Raw genomic sequence first — 18,022 nt, 5'->3', positions numbered from 1 at the left:
GGCCAGTGGATAGAAAGCTCAGGAAAGTAGATTTCACCTCTGTTCAAAGAAGGACTCCTGAGGGGCACCTGGCCACTCAGTCAGTAGAGCATGGGACTCTTGATCTCAGGGTTGTGACTTCGAGCCCCACGTTGGATGTAGAGATTACTTAAAAATAAAATAAAATAAAATAAAATAAAATAAAATAAAAGGACTCCTGAAAATGAATTGATAGTCTCTTGAGACTGAGTTCTCTTGTTTCTCTTGTTTTATCTGTAAGCATTGAAGTGGAAGCCCACTGATCATTTGTCAAGGTTGTTGAAGAGGGGGGAAGTCTTAGATCGTATGTGGGACTGGATGGCGTAAGATCCCTTTTGACTCCTTTCCTTGTTCTGGATTGTAACAGCAAAAGCAGCATCTTCGCTTGTTGTACCTGGTTTTATAAGTGCCTGGTGTACTGTGTGGACCCGGTTACTGCTCAGGAACTATTCATTATTTAATCTTTGGCTTCCTGCTTCTTAATCTAACTTGAGTAAAAACTGTTCATGTTTGGGCGCCTGGGTGGCTCAGTTGGTTGGGCGACTGCCTTCGGCTCAGGTCATGATCCTGGAGTCCTGGGATTGAGTCCCACATCGGGCTTCCTGCTCAGTGGGGAGTCTGCTTCTCCCTCTGACTTTCTTCCCTCTCGTGCTCTCTGTCTCTCATTCTCTCTTTCTCAAATAAATAAATAAAATCTTTAAAACAAAACAAAACAAAACTGTTCATGTTCCGTCCAAGAAAACCACCATCTCTGGCTCCCTCCTAGATGAGTCATTTTGGATAGGCACAATGAAATGGCCATCAAGATCTGTGTGAAAACCAAACAAAACACTTTGAAACTTTGGGCTGGGAATTACATAAAATGGGTTATATACTTTCTTACTTTATTAGGCAGAGTATCTGGAATATAATTTAGTCCTCATGACTCACTATTGTCACTGTAGACATAAATGTTTATATTGTGTTGAAAGTGAGCTCTGTTTTCAAAAACTGTTGGAATATAGATCTGTTGTATATTTGCTCTTATTCGGAATGACTCCACCTACGCCGAACAACCCCCAACTAATAAACTTTTTGAGTTTTTTGTTTGCTTTTCATAGATGTTTCTCTCTTGACATTTGTTGCTAGGCTTCTTTTGCTGTCTGGTCTTTTTCCCTAAGTATCTCTCTGTTAGCTGGCTTGTATCTCCTTTCTCATTTTCAGTTTTAATCTTCTGTAATTTGGATATCAGATAACTAAGTTGTATGTAAAATAAGTGTAAGTAGTGTGAGTAAAGCTTTGCTATGTGCCATATTATGTGGAATCTGTCATTTCTTTTTTGGCAACGGTGATTTTTTTCCTCCCTTTCCTTCTCTCCTTCCTCTTCTCTGTTGGTTTTCTCTCTCTCTCTCTCCCTTTTTTTAATTTGGGTGAGATTAAAGAGCTGAGCTCTAGAAGGGTTGGGTCTTATCCTTGGCCTGAGCCAAGGATATGACAGGCTGCCTCTCGGAGTCAACTTAGAAATTATAGAGTGGATGGCTGGAGGGTCCAGAAGGTCATTTGCTTTAGCTCTCGTTTTACAGAAATGAAGGAATTTGCGGCCCAGAGCGGGGACATGAGAGGCTGGGTCTCAGGACCCATTAATGTCAGGGCTGGACTCCGTGTGCAGGTGTCTTTTGAGACCCAGCCTGCTTTCTGTTCTGCCATTCCACTAGGTTCTGTTCCTTACCAATTTTGAGCAAAACGTGGGTGAATGAGGAAATACAGGGTTTGTGTAAGGTAAACTCATAGAGAAAAATTCTCTGCTGGCTAGGGTCAGGTTTAGAATGAAAGTACATAAACCAAAAAAGGTTTCTGTTTGTTGCAGTGTTTGGCTGTGTTTGCACTCAAGGCTGATATCGATATTGTAGGAGAAGCTTTAATCCTTTCATTCAAATTTACAAGAAATGCTGTTTCCTTTTAGTTTAAAAAAAAAAAAAAAGTCCAAGAGAGCATTTGATTTGAGGAACCAAAAGTCTAGAAAATGTATCCGGGAGTCCTCGTCAATTTGGGGCATAATGAAATATAAAAAATACTCAATAAAAGCTCCTTTATTACTTTAACTGTTTAGATGTGGAGTTTTTAGCCATCAGGTTAATGTTTTGGTATCATTTTTTTATTTGATTGTGAGCACTTTTCCAGGTAGCTCTGCCACTCGAGCGCTAATCAGATTCCCACAGATGAATGGTGCTAGCTGCAGCCTGACATCACCGCAGTTTTGCTTCGACATTATTTTATTTGGTTTTCCTGTAAAAGTTAATAACTCTGTGTCCATGTGTTTAAACAGGCAGGAAGAGAGAGAGAAAGGACAATGAGCAGAGAACGATGAGCGAGGTCTCAGGAAGCTTCTGCCAGATTGAGGAAATGTAGGGATTTTGTGATTTCAAAGTATTCACCCTCCTACTGGGGTGTGGAGAATCAAGAAGGTTGCAGAGCAAGATGGTAATTCATAATCCTTCAGATAACAAAAAGTGAACTTCTCTGTTTCCCAGACAGAGCTGGAAGAAATTGGAAATGAGTTACTATTAATTTAGAGGAGGAGCAGGGTGCTCAGTAGAACTGACTTGCTTAATGGTGAAAATTGTTTAAATGTTGCGTTAATTGTAAGTAAATTACATACTAATTTTAGATGACCAAGATTGGTAAGAATATCAGATGCAGGGCGTAAAGACCCTCCTTTTGATCTGCCCGTCAGAGGTGGGAGATCTGTAATGAGGGCCTCATGGCTAAGGTGGCTCTGGTGTCTAGTAGGCCTCTCTTGAATCTTTTATCTTTAAAGGTGTTTTTTTTTTTTTTTTATTGGTAGCTGTGGTTGTTAATAATAGGAATGTTCACCATGTTTAGTGAAAGATTACAGAATGGTTCAAAGCCATGATGGTTCTTCCATTTGATTCTTCCTTCCCACTGTGGATTTCCTTGCTGAGCTAAAAGTTTAAATTGGAGTTTATCAGAGAAGGCAACTAGAGTGATAGTGTTTGATTCACTCTGTCTTCTGAATTTACACCTTGGTCCTGTGGGTACAAATCTGACAGTGGGGATGAGAGTCAGTTCCAGAGCTCTTGTGTCAGTGCTTCTGGAAGATACAAGGAAAGAGTGATGCCTAATTCCCCATCTATGTCCGAGGTGTAGCTTGCCTTGCTTCTCTCTTCCGTACTCATGGTGTGGATAAGTTCCTCCTAAAGTCAGCTACAGGGGCGTGACCCAGATCAGATACCCCTTTCTTAGAAGATAGAACCTGACCACCAAGTTTCTTATTTCATATGGATGCCAGATAGCCAGAGTCGGTTCCCCCGACGTGGCCCACCTCTGTAGACAGCCTATTCCTGTCTACTCTCTGGGGCTTGTGTGCTTGGGGAGGAGGGTGCTTTTCCTCTGAGAGGAGCTGATTTCATTTCACTAGTTGAATAGAAACCGTTTCTAATCCCTATCATCTTACTGTAAATTTGAAGATTTTTGAGTCTGCCAGTATTATGAATCATACTTTTGGATCTCATACTTTTATTTTCCTCTTAGGCCATAAAAGAACCTAAACTAATAGCAGAAACTAGGACCTGGTGGTCTTCTGTTAGTGCAGATATTAACTGCTTACTTTGTGGGGATCTCCAGTAGATCTAAAGGTGATTTAAAGGCTGTCCACATTTGTCATTATTTATTTACTTATTTATATGCAAAATATTTAACATTTCTAAAAAATATTTATTTATTAGAGAGACAACACGAACAGGAGGGTCAGAGGGAGAGGGAGGGAGACTCTGAAGCGGACTCTGTGCTCAGGGCTCTATCTCATGACCCCGAGATCACGACCTGAGCTGAAACCAAGAGTCAGAGGCTTAATAACTGACTGTACCACCTGGGCACCCCTGTATACAAAATATTTTAAATAACACACTGTCTAGTTAAGCGATATCCAGCCTGGAGGCCAAGGCAATTGCACGTGAGCTAGAATGGAGTCCAGGCGGGCCTAGCTGAAAATTCCTCTTTTCTTTCTTTCTTTTTTTTCTTTTTTTGTTTTGGAGGAGTACAAATTAATTCAGTAGGTTAAGTAGGGAATGCTACCTGCAGAGAGGGCAGATCACGTACAAAAGCAAAAAAGTGTAGCAGAATGTCACAGTATGGAAAGTGTCCAGAGACAGGGGCTGAGGGGTAGAAGAAATGCGTGAAGGGGGTAAAAATGTATTTTAAAAAAAGAACCTGTGTTCCAAGTCTAGGACATAACTTCATTCAAGGGCATAAGGGGAAAATTACGTACGTACCTTAGGAAACACGTGGAGACTGTAGTCTGAGGACTAAAGGAATCATACATAAGCACTGACCTGTAGTTAATAAAGTTGTTTCCCAGGGGAGTGCAAGTCAACAATCCTGACACTGCTATACATATGTACTAGGATTGAGCAAATAAGCAGACAGATGACGGACAGTGGTAAAAAGAAGAGATAAAATTGTTTTCATAAATAATAACAGGTATACCTCTAGCTCTTCTTTAGTGCTGTCCCACAGACAAAGGAGAGACTCATTTCTTCTACCTCTCAGCCCCTGTCTCTGGCAACCACCAATCTGTTCTCCGTATCTATGAGCTTGTGTGTGTGTGTGTTTTTTTAAGTATGTATGTATGTATGTATGTATGTATGTATGTATTTATTTATTTGGAGCTTGCGAGCGGTGGGGAGGGACAGAGGGAGAGGGAGAGAGAGAGAGAATCCCTAGCAGACTCCCTGCTGAGGGCAGAGCCCAACAGAGGGCTCCATGCCATGACCCTGAGATCATGACCTGAGCGGAAACCAAGAGTCGGAGGCTTAACCGACTAAGCCACCCAGGTGCCCCTTATTTGTTTGTTTGTTTTTTTAAATTCCACATGTAACAGAGATTATATGGTATTTGTCTTTCTCTGTCTGACTTCACTTAGCATAATACCCTCGAGATTCATCCATGTTGTCACAAATGGCAAGATTTCATTCTTTCGTTTTATGACTGAATAATATTCCTCTGTGTGTGTGTGTGTGTGTGTGTGACAGAGAGAGAGAGAGAGAGAGAGAGAGAGAGAGAGAGAAAGGGAGAACACACATAATAATTTCTTCATCCATTCATCCATTGGACACTTAGGTTGTTTCCATATCTTGGCTATTGTAAATAATGACATTTGTCATTTTAAATTCTTTTCTTGCTGTCTTTGCATTCAAACTGTTTCAAGACTATGTCTGTTTCTGGGGCGCCTGGGTGGCTCAGTTGGTTAAGCGACTGCCTTCGGCTCAGGTCATGATCCCAGGGTCCTGGGATCGAGCCCCGCATCGGGCTCCCTGCTCGGTGGGAAGCCTGCTTCTCCCTCTCCCACTCCCCCTGCTTGTGTTCCCTCTCTCTCTGTCAATTAAATAAATAAAATCTTTAAAAAAAAAAAAAAGACTGTTTCTTTTGTATTCAAATCTATTTTAACATTAAGTCTCTAGTTTCTTTGTGGGATGTCTGGTAGGAGTGGCATTTAGTGACACCTCATAGGTTTTAGTGTTGTGTTGTATGTGGGGTGACTGCAGACAGAGTTTCTTGGTCTAGAGCTTATCTTCCGTGGAATCCAGGAGCCCATCTCATTGCTCTCAGAGCCCAAGGTGCTAAGCCATCCTGAGGGGACCCTGTCCTGCACCGCCTGGTGGTCATCCGTTCAGTGTCCAGCCCCTACTGACACTGTCCGTGACATAACCTTCGTCCCCCCACATCTCGATAGTGCATGACTGGAGAGGGCTTTGCCAATCTCCCTGTGGCCCCGACTTCAAAAGAAGTGGGACGTGAAGCACTGTTCCATCTGCTGAACATCTGAGAAGTGGCGTTGGAGAGCCGTAACCAGAAAGCAGAAAATTCAGCCTGTGGTGGAGAGAGAGGGACGGGTAGGTAGAAGCAGTGGTATCATTAGGAAGGTCCTGGGGACTGAATGCTACATATTTTTAGTGTTGGAGTCACCAGCCACCGTCACTGAGTGAGCTCACAGTTCTCCTAGGGAGCATCTTGGACACTGAGTCATTACATTCCTTTGGAGTGATTCAACTCAACAGCTTGACACCTTCATTAATTTTACAACACGAAGCCTGGGTGCTCTCTGCTTCCTCTTTAGCAGCGCAGGGAAATTAAAGGAATATAGAAAATGCAAAACCGAGGGAAACTGGCAGAAGGAGCAGTCAAGGAGCTGTTGAAAGACACCGTGTTAAGGAATTGAACTCCTTGCCTTTCCTTGGTACCTCTTGGGACCGAGCACCCAACTCTTGCCACATGTCTCTGGCACATAAGCCTTTTATTTCTGTTCCTGGCATGCTGGCCGGACCTCCGACTTGCAGCCAGCTCGTTTGCCTTCTCCGCTGAGGTCACTGTTACCGTGATCCGTGTATAATGGCATTTTCCTCCTCTTTTCAGTATGGAGGCTATTACAGTTTCTTCTCTAAGCAGGACTTCAAACAATTTGCTGCCAGTTGGATTTCAAAGCCAAGGAAAAGGCAAATGTCATCCTTTTTTCCTCCCCTCTTTGGGTAACTGCTTTGTTGGTCGCATCAAAAATTAGAGGGGCTGCTATCTAAATTCAGGTGGGGATGCATGGGGACAAGGCATTTAAATTTGCTTTTCTTTCTCCCTGAAGGAGAAAATCCTTTTCCTTCTCAACCTTTCCTAAAAAGGAACTTTGATCTTCTCAACCCAGAAGCAAGGGTTTTCATTTCCTCTCTGGCAAGCGTGTGCACTCCGGCCCTGTGTGTGGCGCGGTCACAGGCGGGCCGTGCAGCGGCAGCTCCTCTGCTTTTCAGCTTTGCTGCCCCAACTGCACCGGCTCCCCGTGGGCTGCAGGCTGGCACCCAGAGTACCCTCCAGGGTCACCCTTGCGCCCCTAAAAATCACTGTCACTTGATATTAAGCCGTGCACGTTGGCTTAAGATGCTTTTTAATTTCCACACACATTTCTGGAAGAACTAGTTTAATCAAATAACAAAACAATGACATTCTGACAAGCAGTTCATGCAATATTTTTAACTCGGGCCAAGAAGAAGAAAAATTTAAATGCAGAGGTATTTCACTTTGAAAGGTAGTTTTGGTGCACACGATGTTGCCACTTTTCATAAAGGCTTTTACTACATATATCAATATATTTTAAGGGAGACTAGGGTCAATAATGCATGCTTTGGAATTCCCTAAATACAGATTTACACAGTAGACCTTAAAAATATTATGTTCTATCATGTCAACTCTTGTGCACTCCTACTAGAGATACTTTATTTCTTTAATGTGAAAAACAAAAGGACAGAGGAAAGTAAAACAAAGGAAATTAGGGCCCACAAGCTTAATTAGTATAGGGTTGTAACCCAAATCAACAATGGGAAGGACACAGTGACAAAAACCAGGAAATTCCAAGTTGAAAGAGAGGTTCTTTCCTTTAACTCCTTGAGTGCTGGGGCGCTGACTAGGGCACTCCTTGCCCAGGTGCAGGAGGCTGGCTCACGTACAACGCACTGTCTTTATCTTTGAACTTCCTGGCTATTGTTGACTTTCCCCTCTCTTTTCCCCCTTGATGTAAATGAAACATACCTCTGTGTGTGTGTGTTAACTGTAGATAAACGGGCTAGAAGTACCTCTTGATTTTGTAACCCTCAGAGAAGGAGAAAGAGTAAAAAAAAAAAAAAATTCCTGTCACTGTCATCTGTTCATTTTTAATGAGCAATTTTAAAAAATTGAAAATAAAAGAGGAAAATGAATAGGTGTTGAACCAGCCCGTGATATGTAAATGCCAACTAGTAATTACCTAAAACCTCAATTTTCATTCTGTTTCATCTTGCAAAACATTTCATTTTCCCTGAGTGAAAACACTTCACTGGGGCTGTGCGAGTCAGCGGGGCTGCCGCCCCTGGCCTGCGTGGCCGCTGGCTCCGGCTAGGGGGCACTTTGGCTCTGCACTTGGGCTGCCTGAGCGGTGCGCGTCCACTTCAAGGTTATTCCCCTCTTGCCATTCCAGTGGTTTTGCTCCGAGCGTTCAGTGGCGCCCCTCCCCCCACTCCCACTAGTCTGGTTTCGGGGAGCCTCATTCCTCCTTGTCCTTGCACGGGATCGTATTGAATTTTGGCTGACCGAGCCTTCCTGTGCATATTAACTTTCCCCTCACCTGCCTGCGAGCACCTCAGCTTCCCTGAGTGGCACCTCACACTCTTGAGAGCAGCTTTCTGCCAGGCCCCCTTCCTCCTTTTGGGATTTCAAACACAACAGTCTCAGTTTTTATGTTTACTGCTGCTGCTTTCTCTTCTTTCTTTTCATTTTGGCGACTGGGGGGGGGGGAGTGGGGGGAGGGCGGGGGCGGCCCCCCTTGCTTGAAGCTCACACACGTTTGCTCCCCTGCCGCACTTAGAACGAGGGTTCTGACATTGCTTTTGCGGGCTCATAGATTTCCTTTCATTCTGGTTTAGGATCTGACACCTTCTGGGTGCATTCGTGCAGTGTCTTGGTATGTGGCTCGCGGGTGCCCCTGCTTTCAGAGCGGTTACCCTTCTCAGCCCCTTCCCTAGCTAGGAGGAGAGCAAGGAGGCTTGAAAGAGAACGAAGAGCCTGGGATTGGCGGCCGCAGATTAGAGAGGATTCTGGATGCAGAGAGCCAGAATTATGTTGTCCTAGGATCCTGGATCTGAGACTGCTTTGCCTGGAATCTCAAGGAACATGGCCTCTTTAGTGAGATATATAGCTTCATAATTAGCCCGTTGCATTTTTTCACGAGTGCTAGCATCAGCGTTCTACGATGTGTTTCTCTGATTAACAGCTGCTTTGCAACTATTTCCTTGTGCCACCGATGACCATATTTGTCAAGGAACTCCTGACAGAGTACTGATTTCTTACTAAAATGCAGCATTTCTGTTTGAAGAGGGTGCTCTCGTTCTCAGCACTGCCTAGCTTTTAAAGTCAGTCCTTGTTAAAACTCGAGTTGGCTTTGGTCTAACGCTTGTTAACAGGATTCTGGGTATCTATCTACTTTAGAGCACGAGCATAGGAACCTTTCAGAGGCAATTTAATCTTCTGAGCAGTGCACGTGCGCCGGCGCAGCGTCGGGAGTGGGGGTTCAGGCCCGCACATCGGTCATTTCTTTTGCCCTCCGGTTGTGAACTCTCTGGGTTAAAAAGGACTTGGCTTTGGTTGTTAGTGTCATTAATTTTTGAATATTTTTAATATTTTAAAATGGCTCATGAATGCTCACGGTTTAGGAGATAGATGTGTATGTAACACACAGGAGTGCTGGAATTGGTGGCATTCCAAATAAGTGTCACTGGAGACAATGCATCCGGTTTACATGTCAGGTGCAAAGTGCTCAGGCTTCCTCACACCCCAGGCTCGTTATTAGGCAAGCTCTATTCTCCCGTCCCCCTCGTGCAGAAAACAAAGTGTACGTTCTGAAGATTACAGTGTACAGGTCTTTTGTAGGAGAGTGGGAAACACATAGGAAGCACCTCTTCAGCGAGGACTGCCAGAACCTCGATTCTTCTCACCAGGGATTACTTACCCTACACAGTGCATTTAACAGCACATAGTTCATCGTAGAGAGCCCCCGAGTATACTGTATTCCATTGATTTACAGTTACAAATCCTGGGCTCTCAAACAAGGGTCTCTCGCGATTGGCTGATCATCTGGGGTCCAAAAGGTGTCCTTCAGCCCCAAGTCCCCTCTTCCCTCTTGGCTGCAGCAGTCCCTCTGGCGCGCCCAGTGCAGAGGCGGGCAGTCACTTTAGTGATAAACAGGGAAAATGATAAAATTTCCCTAAGACTGAGGAGTTCGATGGTGCCAGGGTGGTTTTATTTTGCTTTTTGGGGGAGGGAAGCAGAAGATAGGGTCACAGAAATAGGGGTGGCAAGAAACTTTCCTTCTGTTTTCTTCCGAGTTCGTCATCTGTATTTTTATGGTGCAGCTCCTGGTAATCCGAGGTGCACTCATTAGGAACTCTCAGTGCAAGAGGAGGGGAAAGGAAAGCCGATTCCACGTTTCTCGTGGACTCAGCAGTGAGTGGCTTCCCACAGCGGCATCAGGTGCTTTGCGCCAGAATTTTCCCTGGCCTACTGCACTCCCACAACATGTGCAATAAAGTTCCTGTCTCCGTTTTACATCTTTGACATTGAGGCGGAAGATTTGGCCTGAATTTATGTAATTTAGTTGGGCACAGATATAACCCATGAATAGGCACATTCATCTCCTAATTAGAAAATCAAACGATAATACAGGACAGGCTGCAGGCACCGCATCCCTTCGGCCAACAAAAGCACGCTGTGTGTGTTGGACCTCGGCAGAGGAAGAGTCAGTTGAGTTGCTTCATGAAGTTAATGAAAAGTGTCCAACCATGGGTGAATGAAAGATGCGGACCGAGGGTGCTGGCAGTTACTTAGTGTGCTAAAACCTTTGCATTATGGGTAAAGATTTGGGGGAAATCTTTTACCATCTGTGGATGAATTCCCGGGCATATAAAATTCCGGATTGGACAGGCCTTTCCCCCCTGTTGTAGCGCCAGGTCCTTGGGCGGCGGGGGTGGGGTGGGGGAGTAAAGAGTAGCCAAAGAAATAATTAGTGAACGGCGGAGAGAGGTTTTCATATGTTCACACTTACATGTAGCTGCTTATTTGGGTATCTTTCTTATTCAGCACATTATGTTGAGGCTGTTAGTTTGGATGCTTTATATTTTTGCATCTGGCGTAGTGATATCGATGCTGTTAAATATGTGATTTGCCTGTCGCCTGCATTTTCAGACAAAGATCAAGAGGAACATAAACAAGCCCCAAATATACTTTATGTAGGTGTTTGGCAGTATGATTTTATATGGCTTGAAATTAGTGAATGGAAACTTTAAAAGAAATTGTTCATATTTTTGCAAGTTTGAAGTGTGCCGGGACTTTGTCAAATTCCCGTTAAAATAAATACGTCAATTTCATCTCCCTTCCGAATTCATTTATCTTGCTTTTTTAAAAGGTGTTTTCTACTTTACCTGATGTTTAAATTGGATTCGCTCCTTTATGCTGTTCTTTGCTATATCCCCCACGTTTTTCTTAAATGAATTACTAATGACAGAGCACTCCATCATTCCCTCTCTGCAGCCACTTTAAGGAAAGCATGGTGATCTAAACCTTTTAACCTATTAAAGATGATTTTTCCCAATTGAATCAGACCCACCACAGGTGTAATAACTAATCATTTAAACTACACCTGCTATTATGTATTTTTAAGCCATTATGCGTGTTGGATAGATGATAATTCATGTTTATTGCATTGTCCGATGGATCCGTTTTGCCTACACTAGGCTGATTAATGTATTTAAAGAAATAAGAGATGCAATTTTTTAAAAAAAATTGATGGAATGCGCCAAGCACTGCATTGAGTGCACCATTAAACCCATCAGAACTTTGCTCTCTGACCAGAAATGCATATACCAAGGACTATATTAAAAAAGCAAGGTGAAACCTGTGCGTTTTAGTGGTGGGATTCTGTTTTCTTTCTCTGTCATGGAAAATTTTGGAAGGATGAAGGAAAGGTCGATGCTTCTATGGGTAAATGAGAGGAGCTGTGCTGTTAATATCTGCTGCTTAAGGGCCGCTCATCCACATTCCCTCTGACACCTGGTGCACACATCGCCGCATGCAGGCACTGCCGCATGGTACTGGTGCTGTAATTGTCTTGTGTATGGAAGGTGCATTTTTTCTCCAGGTGAAGAGCAGTCATCCCCGAGCCACCTGAACCAGGCCGATGGCCACTGACCCCGTGAGGCCTGTGACTGTGTAGCTGTCCACTCCTTCCTGAACACAGGCCTCTCTTCCTCTTGTCTCTCTGCTTCCTCCTTCCCCACGTCCCCTTCCCACTTCACTTCTCCCCACTTCTTCTGCCTCCCCTTCTGGTCCAGCTCCTCTGCCTTCTCCACTTGTCCCGTGGCTGCCTTCTCCCCTGCCGCTCCCTCCTGCTCCCCAGTCCCTCTGTTTTCCTCTTCTTTCTCTCCCTTCTCCCATCGCTTCATTAAAACGCATCCGTTTTGTAGATGTGTGTCAGATTGTTCTTAAGTTTGGTGCAACCCGAGGAGATACGGTTGAGGGGCCGAGGGGGCGTGGGATGTGGAGTTCGGGGGTCTAGAATCTGGAGCATCGGTTTCTCTCTAGTCCAGAGCTGGTTGGTTACCACTGCCGCTCATGATGGGGGTTAAGAGGTTTGCAGTGCTGGATGGATTACAACCAGTCTCTAGGAACACGAGTGTGTCTTACCGCCACCAGGCCCGAATCTGAAGGTCTGGGACACCGGAATTCACGCTTCAGGGAGAATGTCTCAGGCTCGCCTCCAACAGAGGGACCACAGGGGAAGGCACATAAGGGAGTTGCCCTGGCCTTCTGTCTTTTTTTTTTTTCCCCTCATTTATCCTCCTATCTTTTGCTACCAGGGAAGTCTGGCTGGACTCAGGATTAAATTCATATAAAATAGGAGAATATTTGTAAGTTGTATTCCATTGATAGTCACAGTTCTTTGTGCTTGAGTCTCTGGATAGCTGCTACCCTTAGTCTGAAGGATCTTAGAAAAGTTCCTTATATTTGGTCCCTTAGAAATATGTTCTTTCAACAGCTTAGGAATGAACTCCAGGGTCTGTTGACTTTACCTGTAACGCGAGACTGTATTATTCTTTTGGTCTTGATGAGATGAATAATGCCAGTCATTTAAAACGGCCCCTTTCCTGTCTGGGGCAGGTTGGCGTGTCCCACCCATTGCACCAGTGTGCGGGTCAGAGAGCACACAGGCGGCGTGCAAACACACACTGTGTGTGTGCTGAGTGATGCGAAGGTTAATGCCTTCAGCAGTTTTCCTCCCACCCCCTCCTTGGCTTATTTGCAGATACGAAGATTTCATTAAATAATATCATTACCAGAGGTAGGGGGATCGTCTGTCAGTCTGTCAGCTTTTAGCCGTGAAATCCCAAACTTTGTCCTTTGAAATCTCTTCAGGACTGAGCTCCGTTGCGTTAGAGGGACCGGTGTGAATGGCTGGGTGCATTGTCTCTTCTATAATCCTTCCCAGCCGGTCTGTGCTCAGCACTTTGCCAGGCTCTGTGGAGGCAGTGTGGTCTCTTCTCCTCAGGTGCTTGCAGTGTAGTTGGGGAGGCAGCCTGAACATTAGAAGACAGTATAATTATGTCTTCAATTATATGGTACACACTACGAGCATTAAAGAATTTAAGAGAATAGGGAGATCAGAGATGGCTTGCTTATTTAGGGAAGACTTTGAGGAGTTAGCACAGGTTATAAAAGGGCTGTGCTGGTGTGCGTGTGTTTGTACATGTGTGCGTGTGTGTGTGTGTATGCAGTGTTTAGACAGGTAGAGGCGGGAAAGGGAGGCCGTCTAGAACAAGGGCATAGTTTGAGCACAAGTATAGTGACGTGGATGAGCATTGCCAGGAGAGGGCTGGCTACCTGCCGAGAAGTGTGAAGATACAGCTTGAACAGGGAGAAAAGGAACAGATTGTTGCAGGTCTTAAAAGCTAGGCTGAGGAGGTTAGGTTTGATAGAATCAGATACAGGGAGCCAGTGGGACCTGACATAGTCTTTTATTTAGGTAAATTTTAAATGTGAGAAATAACTGGTTATATATTTGACCACAATGGTGTGCCTATTTCTCTGGACCTGGGATAAACTGGTAGGATTTTTCATCTTGAAATTCAGCCTATTGAAGTTTACTTTTCTTCTTTTATCTCCCTGACCAGATTGCCACAGCAATGAAGTTTCTGCAGAATTCCCGGGTCCGCCAGAGCCCACTTGCGACCAGGAGAGCATTCCTTAAGAAGAAAGGTACAGGTTTCCCAAGGCCATACAGTGTGGCCTGCAGAAAGGGACTGGGGATGGGGCAGATGAAAGCCACGTTGTTGCTGAAAGGACCTTCCGTAGTTGTCCCACTGGTGTGGGGGTGAGGGGAGCCCCCTCAGTGGGAATGCAGGCTTCTTTCCTTATAGTGGAGCAGAGAGATGATACTGTCTGGATGATCCAGCACCAGACGTGAGGCCAACAACTTAGCCCAGGACAGCCTGGCACAGGCAGCAAGAAGAGGCCCATTGGATGAGACTGTGGAGGACTTCTGCTTCTGGTCCGTTCTTCTGATAATATGACCCTGGCTACACAGTGACTGGCTTTAGGTTAGGAGGTCAGCTGCCTCAGTAAAGAATCAGGAAGAAAGAAATTGAAAGACTAGGGAAATGAGATGACTAAACAAGGTCAGGTTAAGGTCAAGCTTGGGGGTCAGTCTGATTTACGGATTGAAGTGGTAAATTACTGGTTTTATGGTATTTCTGTAAGCAGGGATTAAATGGATCTTGACAAATTCAATATTGTCCAAAGCAGAAAGAATCTCTTCTGGCTCTGTTGCAATTTAGGATATTTTTCTTGTTCTGTAAAATACAAAACAAACCCCAAAACAAACAAAAAAGGAATCTTGACTTTTCACTCTTTGAACGTCTAATTTTCTAGAAAGCTGGAAAGTTGTGTAGAGGCCCTTATATACCATGGTGGGGGGGAGTGAGTTTTCTTCCTCCTGTCTGCCGCTCCCACCCCCACCGCCCCTAAACAAAACTCCTTTTTCTTCAGGAGCTGGAATGTCAGCTTCAGAATTTGAGGTTGTGAGCTTGAAGTCATCTGTGGCTGGAAATAGAAGACGGAGTGGTTTGGTGGTGTTTCCTCCGTCTACTCCCTGGCGTCCCACCACAGAGATGCTTGCAGGACCGTGTCCCAGGCCTGCACCCTTAGCACTGGGGCAGAATGAGCCTGAAGCTCTCCATTCGCAGGCATCTGTTCAGAGGCAGCCTCAGGGCTGGCCCCTGCGACGGAGTTGGTGAGGGGTGTTGTGCATTTGCTGGCAGCATCGTGCTCGCCCCCCATCCGTAGGTGGTTATTACAATTTGGAGTGCGTTGGCCGGCCTCTGCACTCCGCAACCATCATGCCATAAAAGAGTTTTTCCTTGAAATATGTGTACCTATGGGGAGTAATTAATCATAAAAGCTTGGGGATTTCAGCTCTCTCATCAAAGCATCGAAGCCGGGGAAAGCTGAGCCTAAAAGCTGTGCTGATTACCCGGAGTAACCTGAGACAAAATCTATGGTTGCCGAGAGATCCTCTGCCCCAGTATATTGTGCGGTATTATAACTGCCTGATCTTCTCTTCCACTGACAATGACCAGTTATTCCTCATTTTCTCTCAAACGCAGCTGGGTTAGAATTTCATTTGCAGAAGGTATTTAGAGCAATTTAGAGACAAATGTCTCTGGTGTTTGCTCGGCACTTCCCCACCGCAGGCTTTGCTGAGCAGTTTTAGTATCAGGAGCTCCATCTAATCTGTTTAATTTTAATAAATCCCTGACTGGGAGAGGGAGAGGAAAAAGAGAGAGAGAGAAACTCTGGACCAAATAATACTTCTTTTGAGTTAGTTGGCTAATAATTACTGTGGAGAGGAAACTGTTTTGTGCAATTATTATTTGTTGCTCCTTTAAAAATAACGCAAGACAAAACCAGTCGATTAGTTAATCCATCGAAGAGTGTTTGTCCTGCACACGCCCCGTTCTGGGCCCTAGGGACTCAGCAGAGAAGAGGGCAGACAGCATCCCTGCCCTCACCGGGCTGACATTCTAAGGGGGAAAGGCAGACAATTAACCAATGAGAAAATGAGATCCATTGTATGTCAGGTGACAAGTGCCACGGAGGAAAATAATGCTGGGTGCCCGGGGTTGAGGAGCCCCAGCGCTGGGGTGGGAACGGCTTGCACACCTAGACAGGGCGACTGGAGCACGCCTGAGAGGGAGATGAGTATTTGTCAGTGTGGAGTGGGCACAGTTCCTCCTTGACCCCTAATGTGGATGAGAGTTTTTAGAATTTCAGGCAGCGGGAACCCGGAGAGGCCTCCTACCCTTCTTCCTCTAAAGAGAGCCACAGGAGTCTACGCTGAGCCTCAGTCCAGAATCACTGGCCATAATCACCCATCTCCATTATCCTGTAAAATGCTGCTTCAGTCAGTAATTATCTGTTTCTGAGTTGAGTCCCAATAGGGTAAGTTCTGGCAGGACCTTTTCTGGGCAGAGGATTCCATGGTTTGATTGGCATCTGGGGAAGAAGTGCCCCGTTGTGGATTTACACTTCACTTTTTAAATTTCCAGCTTTTCCTTGGGTCAGGTGTACATGGTCCGCGGAACTTGGCACTGGCTCCAGTGGGGTGAGGGAGGAGGGGATTTTGCGAAGGAGCCAGTCTCCCCTGTCCCTAACTGTACTTGGGAAGGAAAGAGAGTTGGTGGACTGGTCTGTGCGGGCGGGGAGGGTGTCCTGAGGGGAGGGACCAAGGTTCTGGCATCCTCCCCATGCCTCCTCGCAGGACTCGTCGCAGGGGTGGGTTTGGAGCGCTGGCTTTGGGCGAGCTTGCAGCTACTGTAGTCTTGGCTTTTCCTAGCAAATGTCACTTCAGGGAATTGCAATGGAGCACTGTCTTGAATTATAATCTTGACTTTCTTTTTTTTTAATAAACATCTCTTTCCTGAAAAGGCAAATCCAATTTTGTTTTTTTCTTTTAATATTATTTAATATTTAATATAGAAATTGAGGTCCCTGTAGTGCATGTCAGTTCAGTGGAAAATGAGGGTTACTTTAGGCACATCAGCTGAGTTTGTTTTAATGTGAAACCACAGCCCAGAGCAGGGCTACAGCCTGCCTCCGTTACTGACACGTTAAATGTTGTGCTCTCTGATTCGGGGTGCCGAGGGGACCGGAGGCAGGCTAGTGGGGAGTGGATGGGATGCACACGCAAGAGCTTTGGTTTGCAAAGGTCTTCTGTGTTTGTGGTTTTCTTGTTTTTGTTTTTTGTGTTTTGAGTTCTCTTTTGGATGCTTTAAAGTCTGAATATGGAGTCATTAATGAGAAATATGAAGTTATTGGAATCATTTATCATTTTCCTTGAAGTTTGTACTGCCATTTTATGTAATTTACGACATTTCTTTCTTTTATTGGGAATTTTTGGATGGAAGAGAAAAGCAGCTGTTCACCTTTGGAGTATTAGAATAAACGTTTTTGTTTTCCTTCCAACTGCTTGATTCTGCAGATGGCACGTCAGCCGCGTAGTCAGCCGCACATGAGCATCACTGGACTATGTGTGGGGTTTAAGCCCTCCTGGAACTGGACTGCATAGGGAGGCAGTTCTCACCAGGGAGGCATCATGTCTGGACTTTAAGTGGGTTGCAGTCCAGGAGGTTAGAGTAGCTTAAAAACAGCAATAGAATCGGTCCAAAAAGTTAGAGGCTTGGACAGCGTTGTCAATAGGCTTATGTTTATTTGACACCTTATCCAACCACAAAGTGTAGGAGGCAGGCTGCTTCCAAACATGTTGGCAGGCTGAGTGTAAGGTGGGTAAAAGTGATGCTTCTTCGTTGGGGGGGGGGTAGGTGAGGTGGGGGGAAGATAGCGTTGTCTGTTAGCTTACTCCTAATCTATCTGTTGCAAAACAGGCTTCTAGAAAAACGATGAGCATCACACACTTCTCTGTATAATCCTGCATAATGGGGCCTGGGTGGTGTTGGCTGAGACGTTTGCTTATTGTGCCTTTCTCAAGTGTGTAAGTAAAGGGCTGTGTTCTCGCTCATCTAATAAATAGTCCAGGGGGAAAGGAAAACTAAACAAATGAGACATACCACCATCCTTTCTCATTCTAAAAGGTGAAACAAGATCTTATCTTTCTTCTGTTCCTGGAAGCAGAACCCCCGGTAGCAAAGCCGCCTCCTTGCTGGAAATGAACTTGAGGAAGAAACCTGATGGTCTCAACCTTGGTAGTGGGGTAGAGGTGAAGGGCTGCTCTCGCTGGAGTATTTCAAGGGGGAGTAAATTCTTAACACAGATTTCAATTTAACTCTCTTTTATTACTTTTCTTTTTTATCATTTACGTCCATTTCATGAGGTAGTTTGCATGTCCTTGAATGGAATCTCGTTACCATGAAAGCTTTTTTAGCATTGA

General features: G+C 44.9%; 1 protein-coding gene across 5 annotated transcripts in view; it reads left to right on the top strand.

Annotated features, from left to right (window-relative positions):
- Window positions 1–18,022, top strand: part of PEX14 (peroxisomal biogenesis factor 14) — a 143,575-nt gene that overhangs the window by 37,942 nt on the left and 87,611 nt on the right. For all 5 annotated transcript variants that reach the window (XM_028108469.2, XM_088022614.1, XM_028108470.2 and 2 more), the window contains one exon: window positions 13,752–13,836. In XM_028108469.2, the coding sequence (XP_027964270.1) occupies window positions 13,752–13,836 (85 nt within the window). The remainder of the gene's footprint in view (window positions 1–13,751; window positions 13,837–18,022) is intronic.

This window comes from Eumetopias jubatus, unplaced genomic scaffold (assembly GCF_037043125.1).
Source record: "Eumetopias jubatus isolate StellerSeaLion01/CBP00866 unplaced genomic scaffold, mEumJub1_p1.0 scaffold_4, whole genome shotgun sequence".
NCBI classification, from domain to species: Eukaryota; Metazoa; Chordata; class Mammalia; order Carnivora; family Otariidae; genus Eumetopias; species Eumetopias jubatus.
This window is presented reverse-complemented; position numbering and strand designations above follow the sequence as displayed.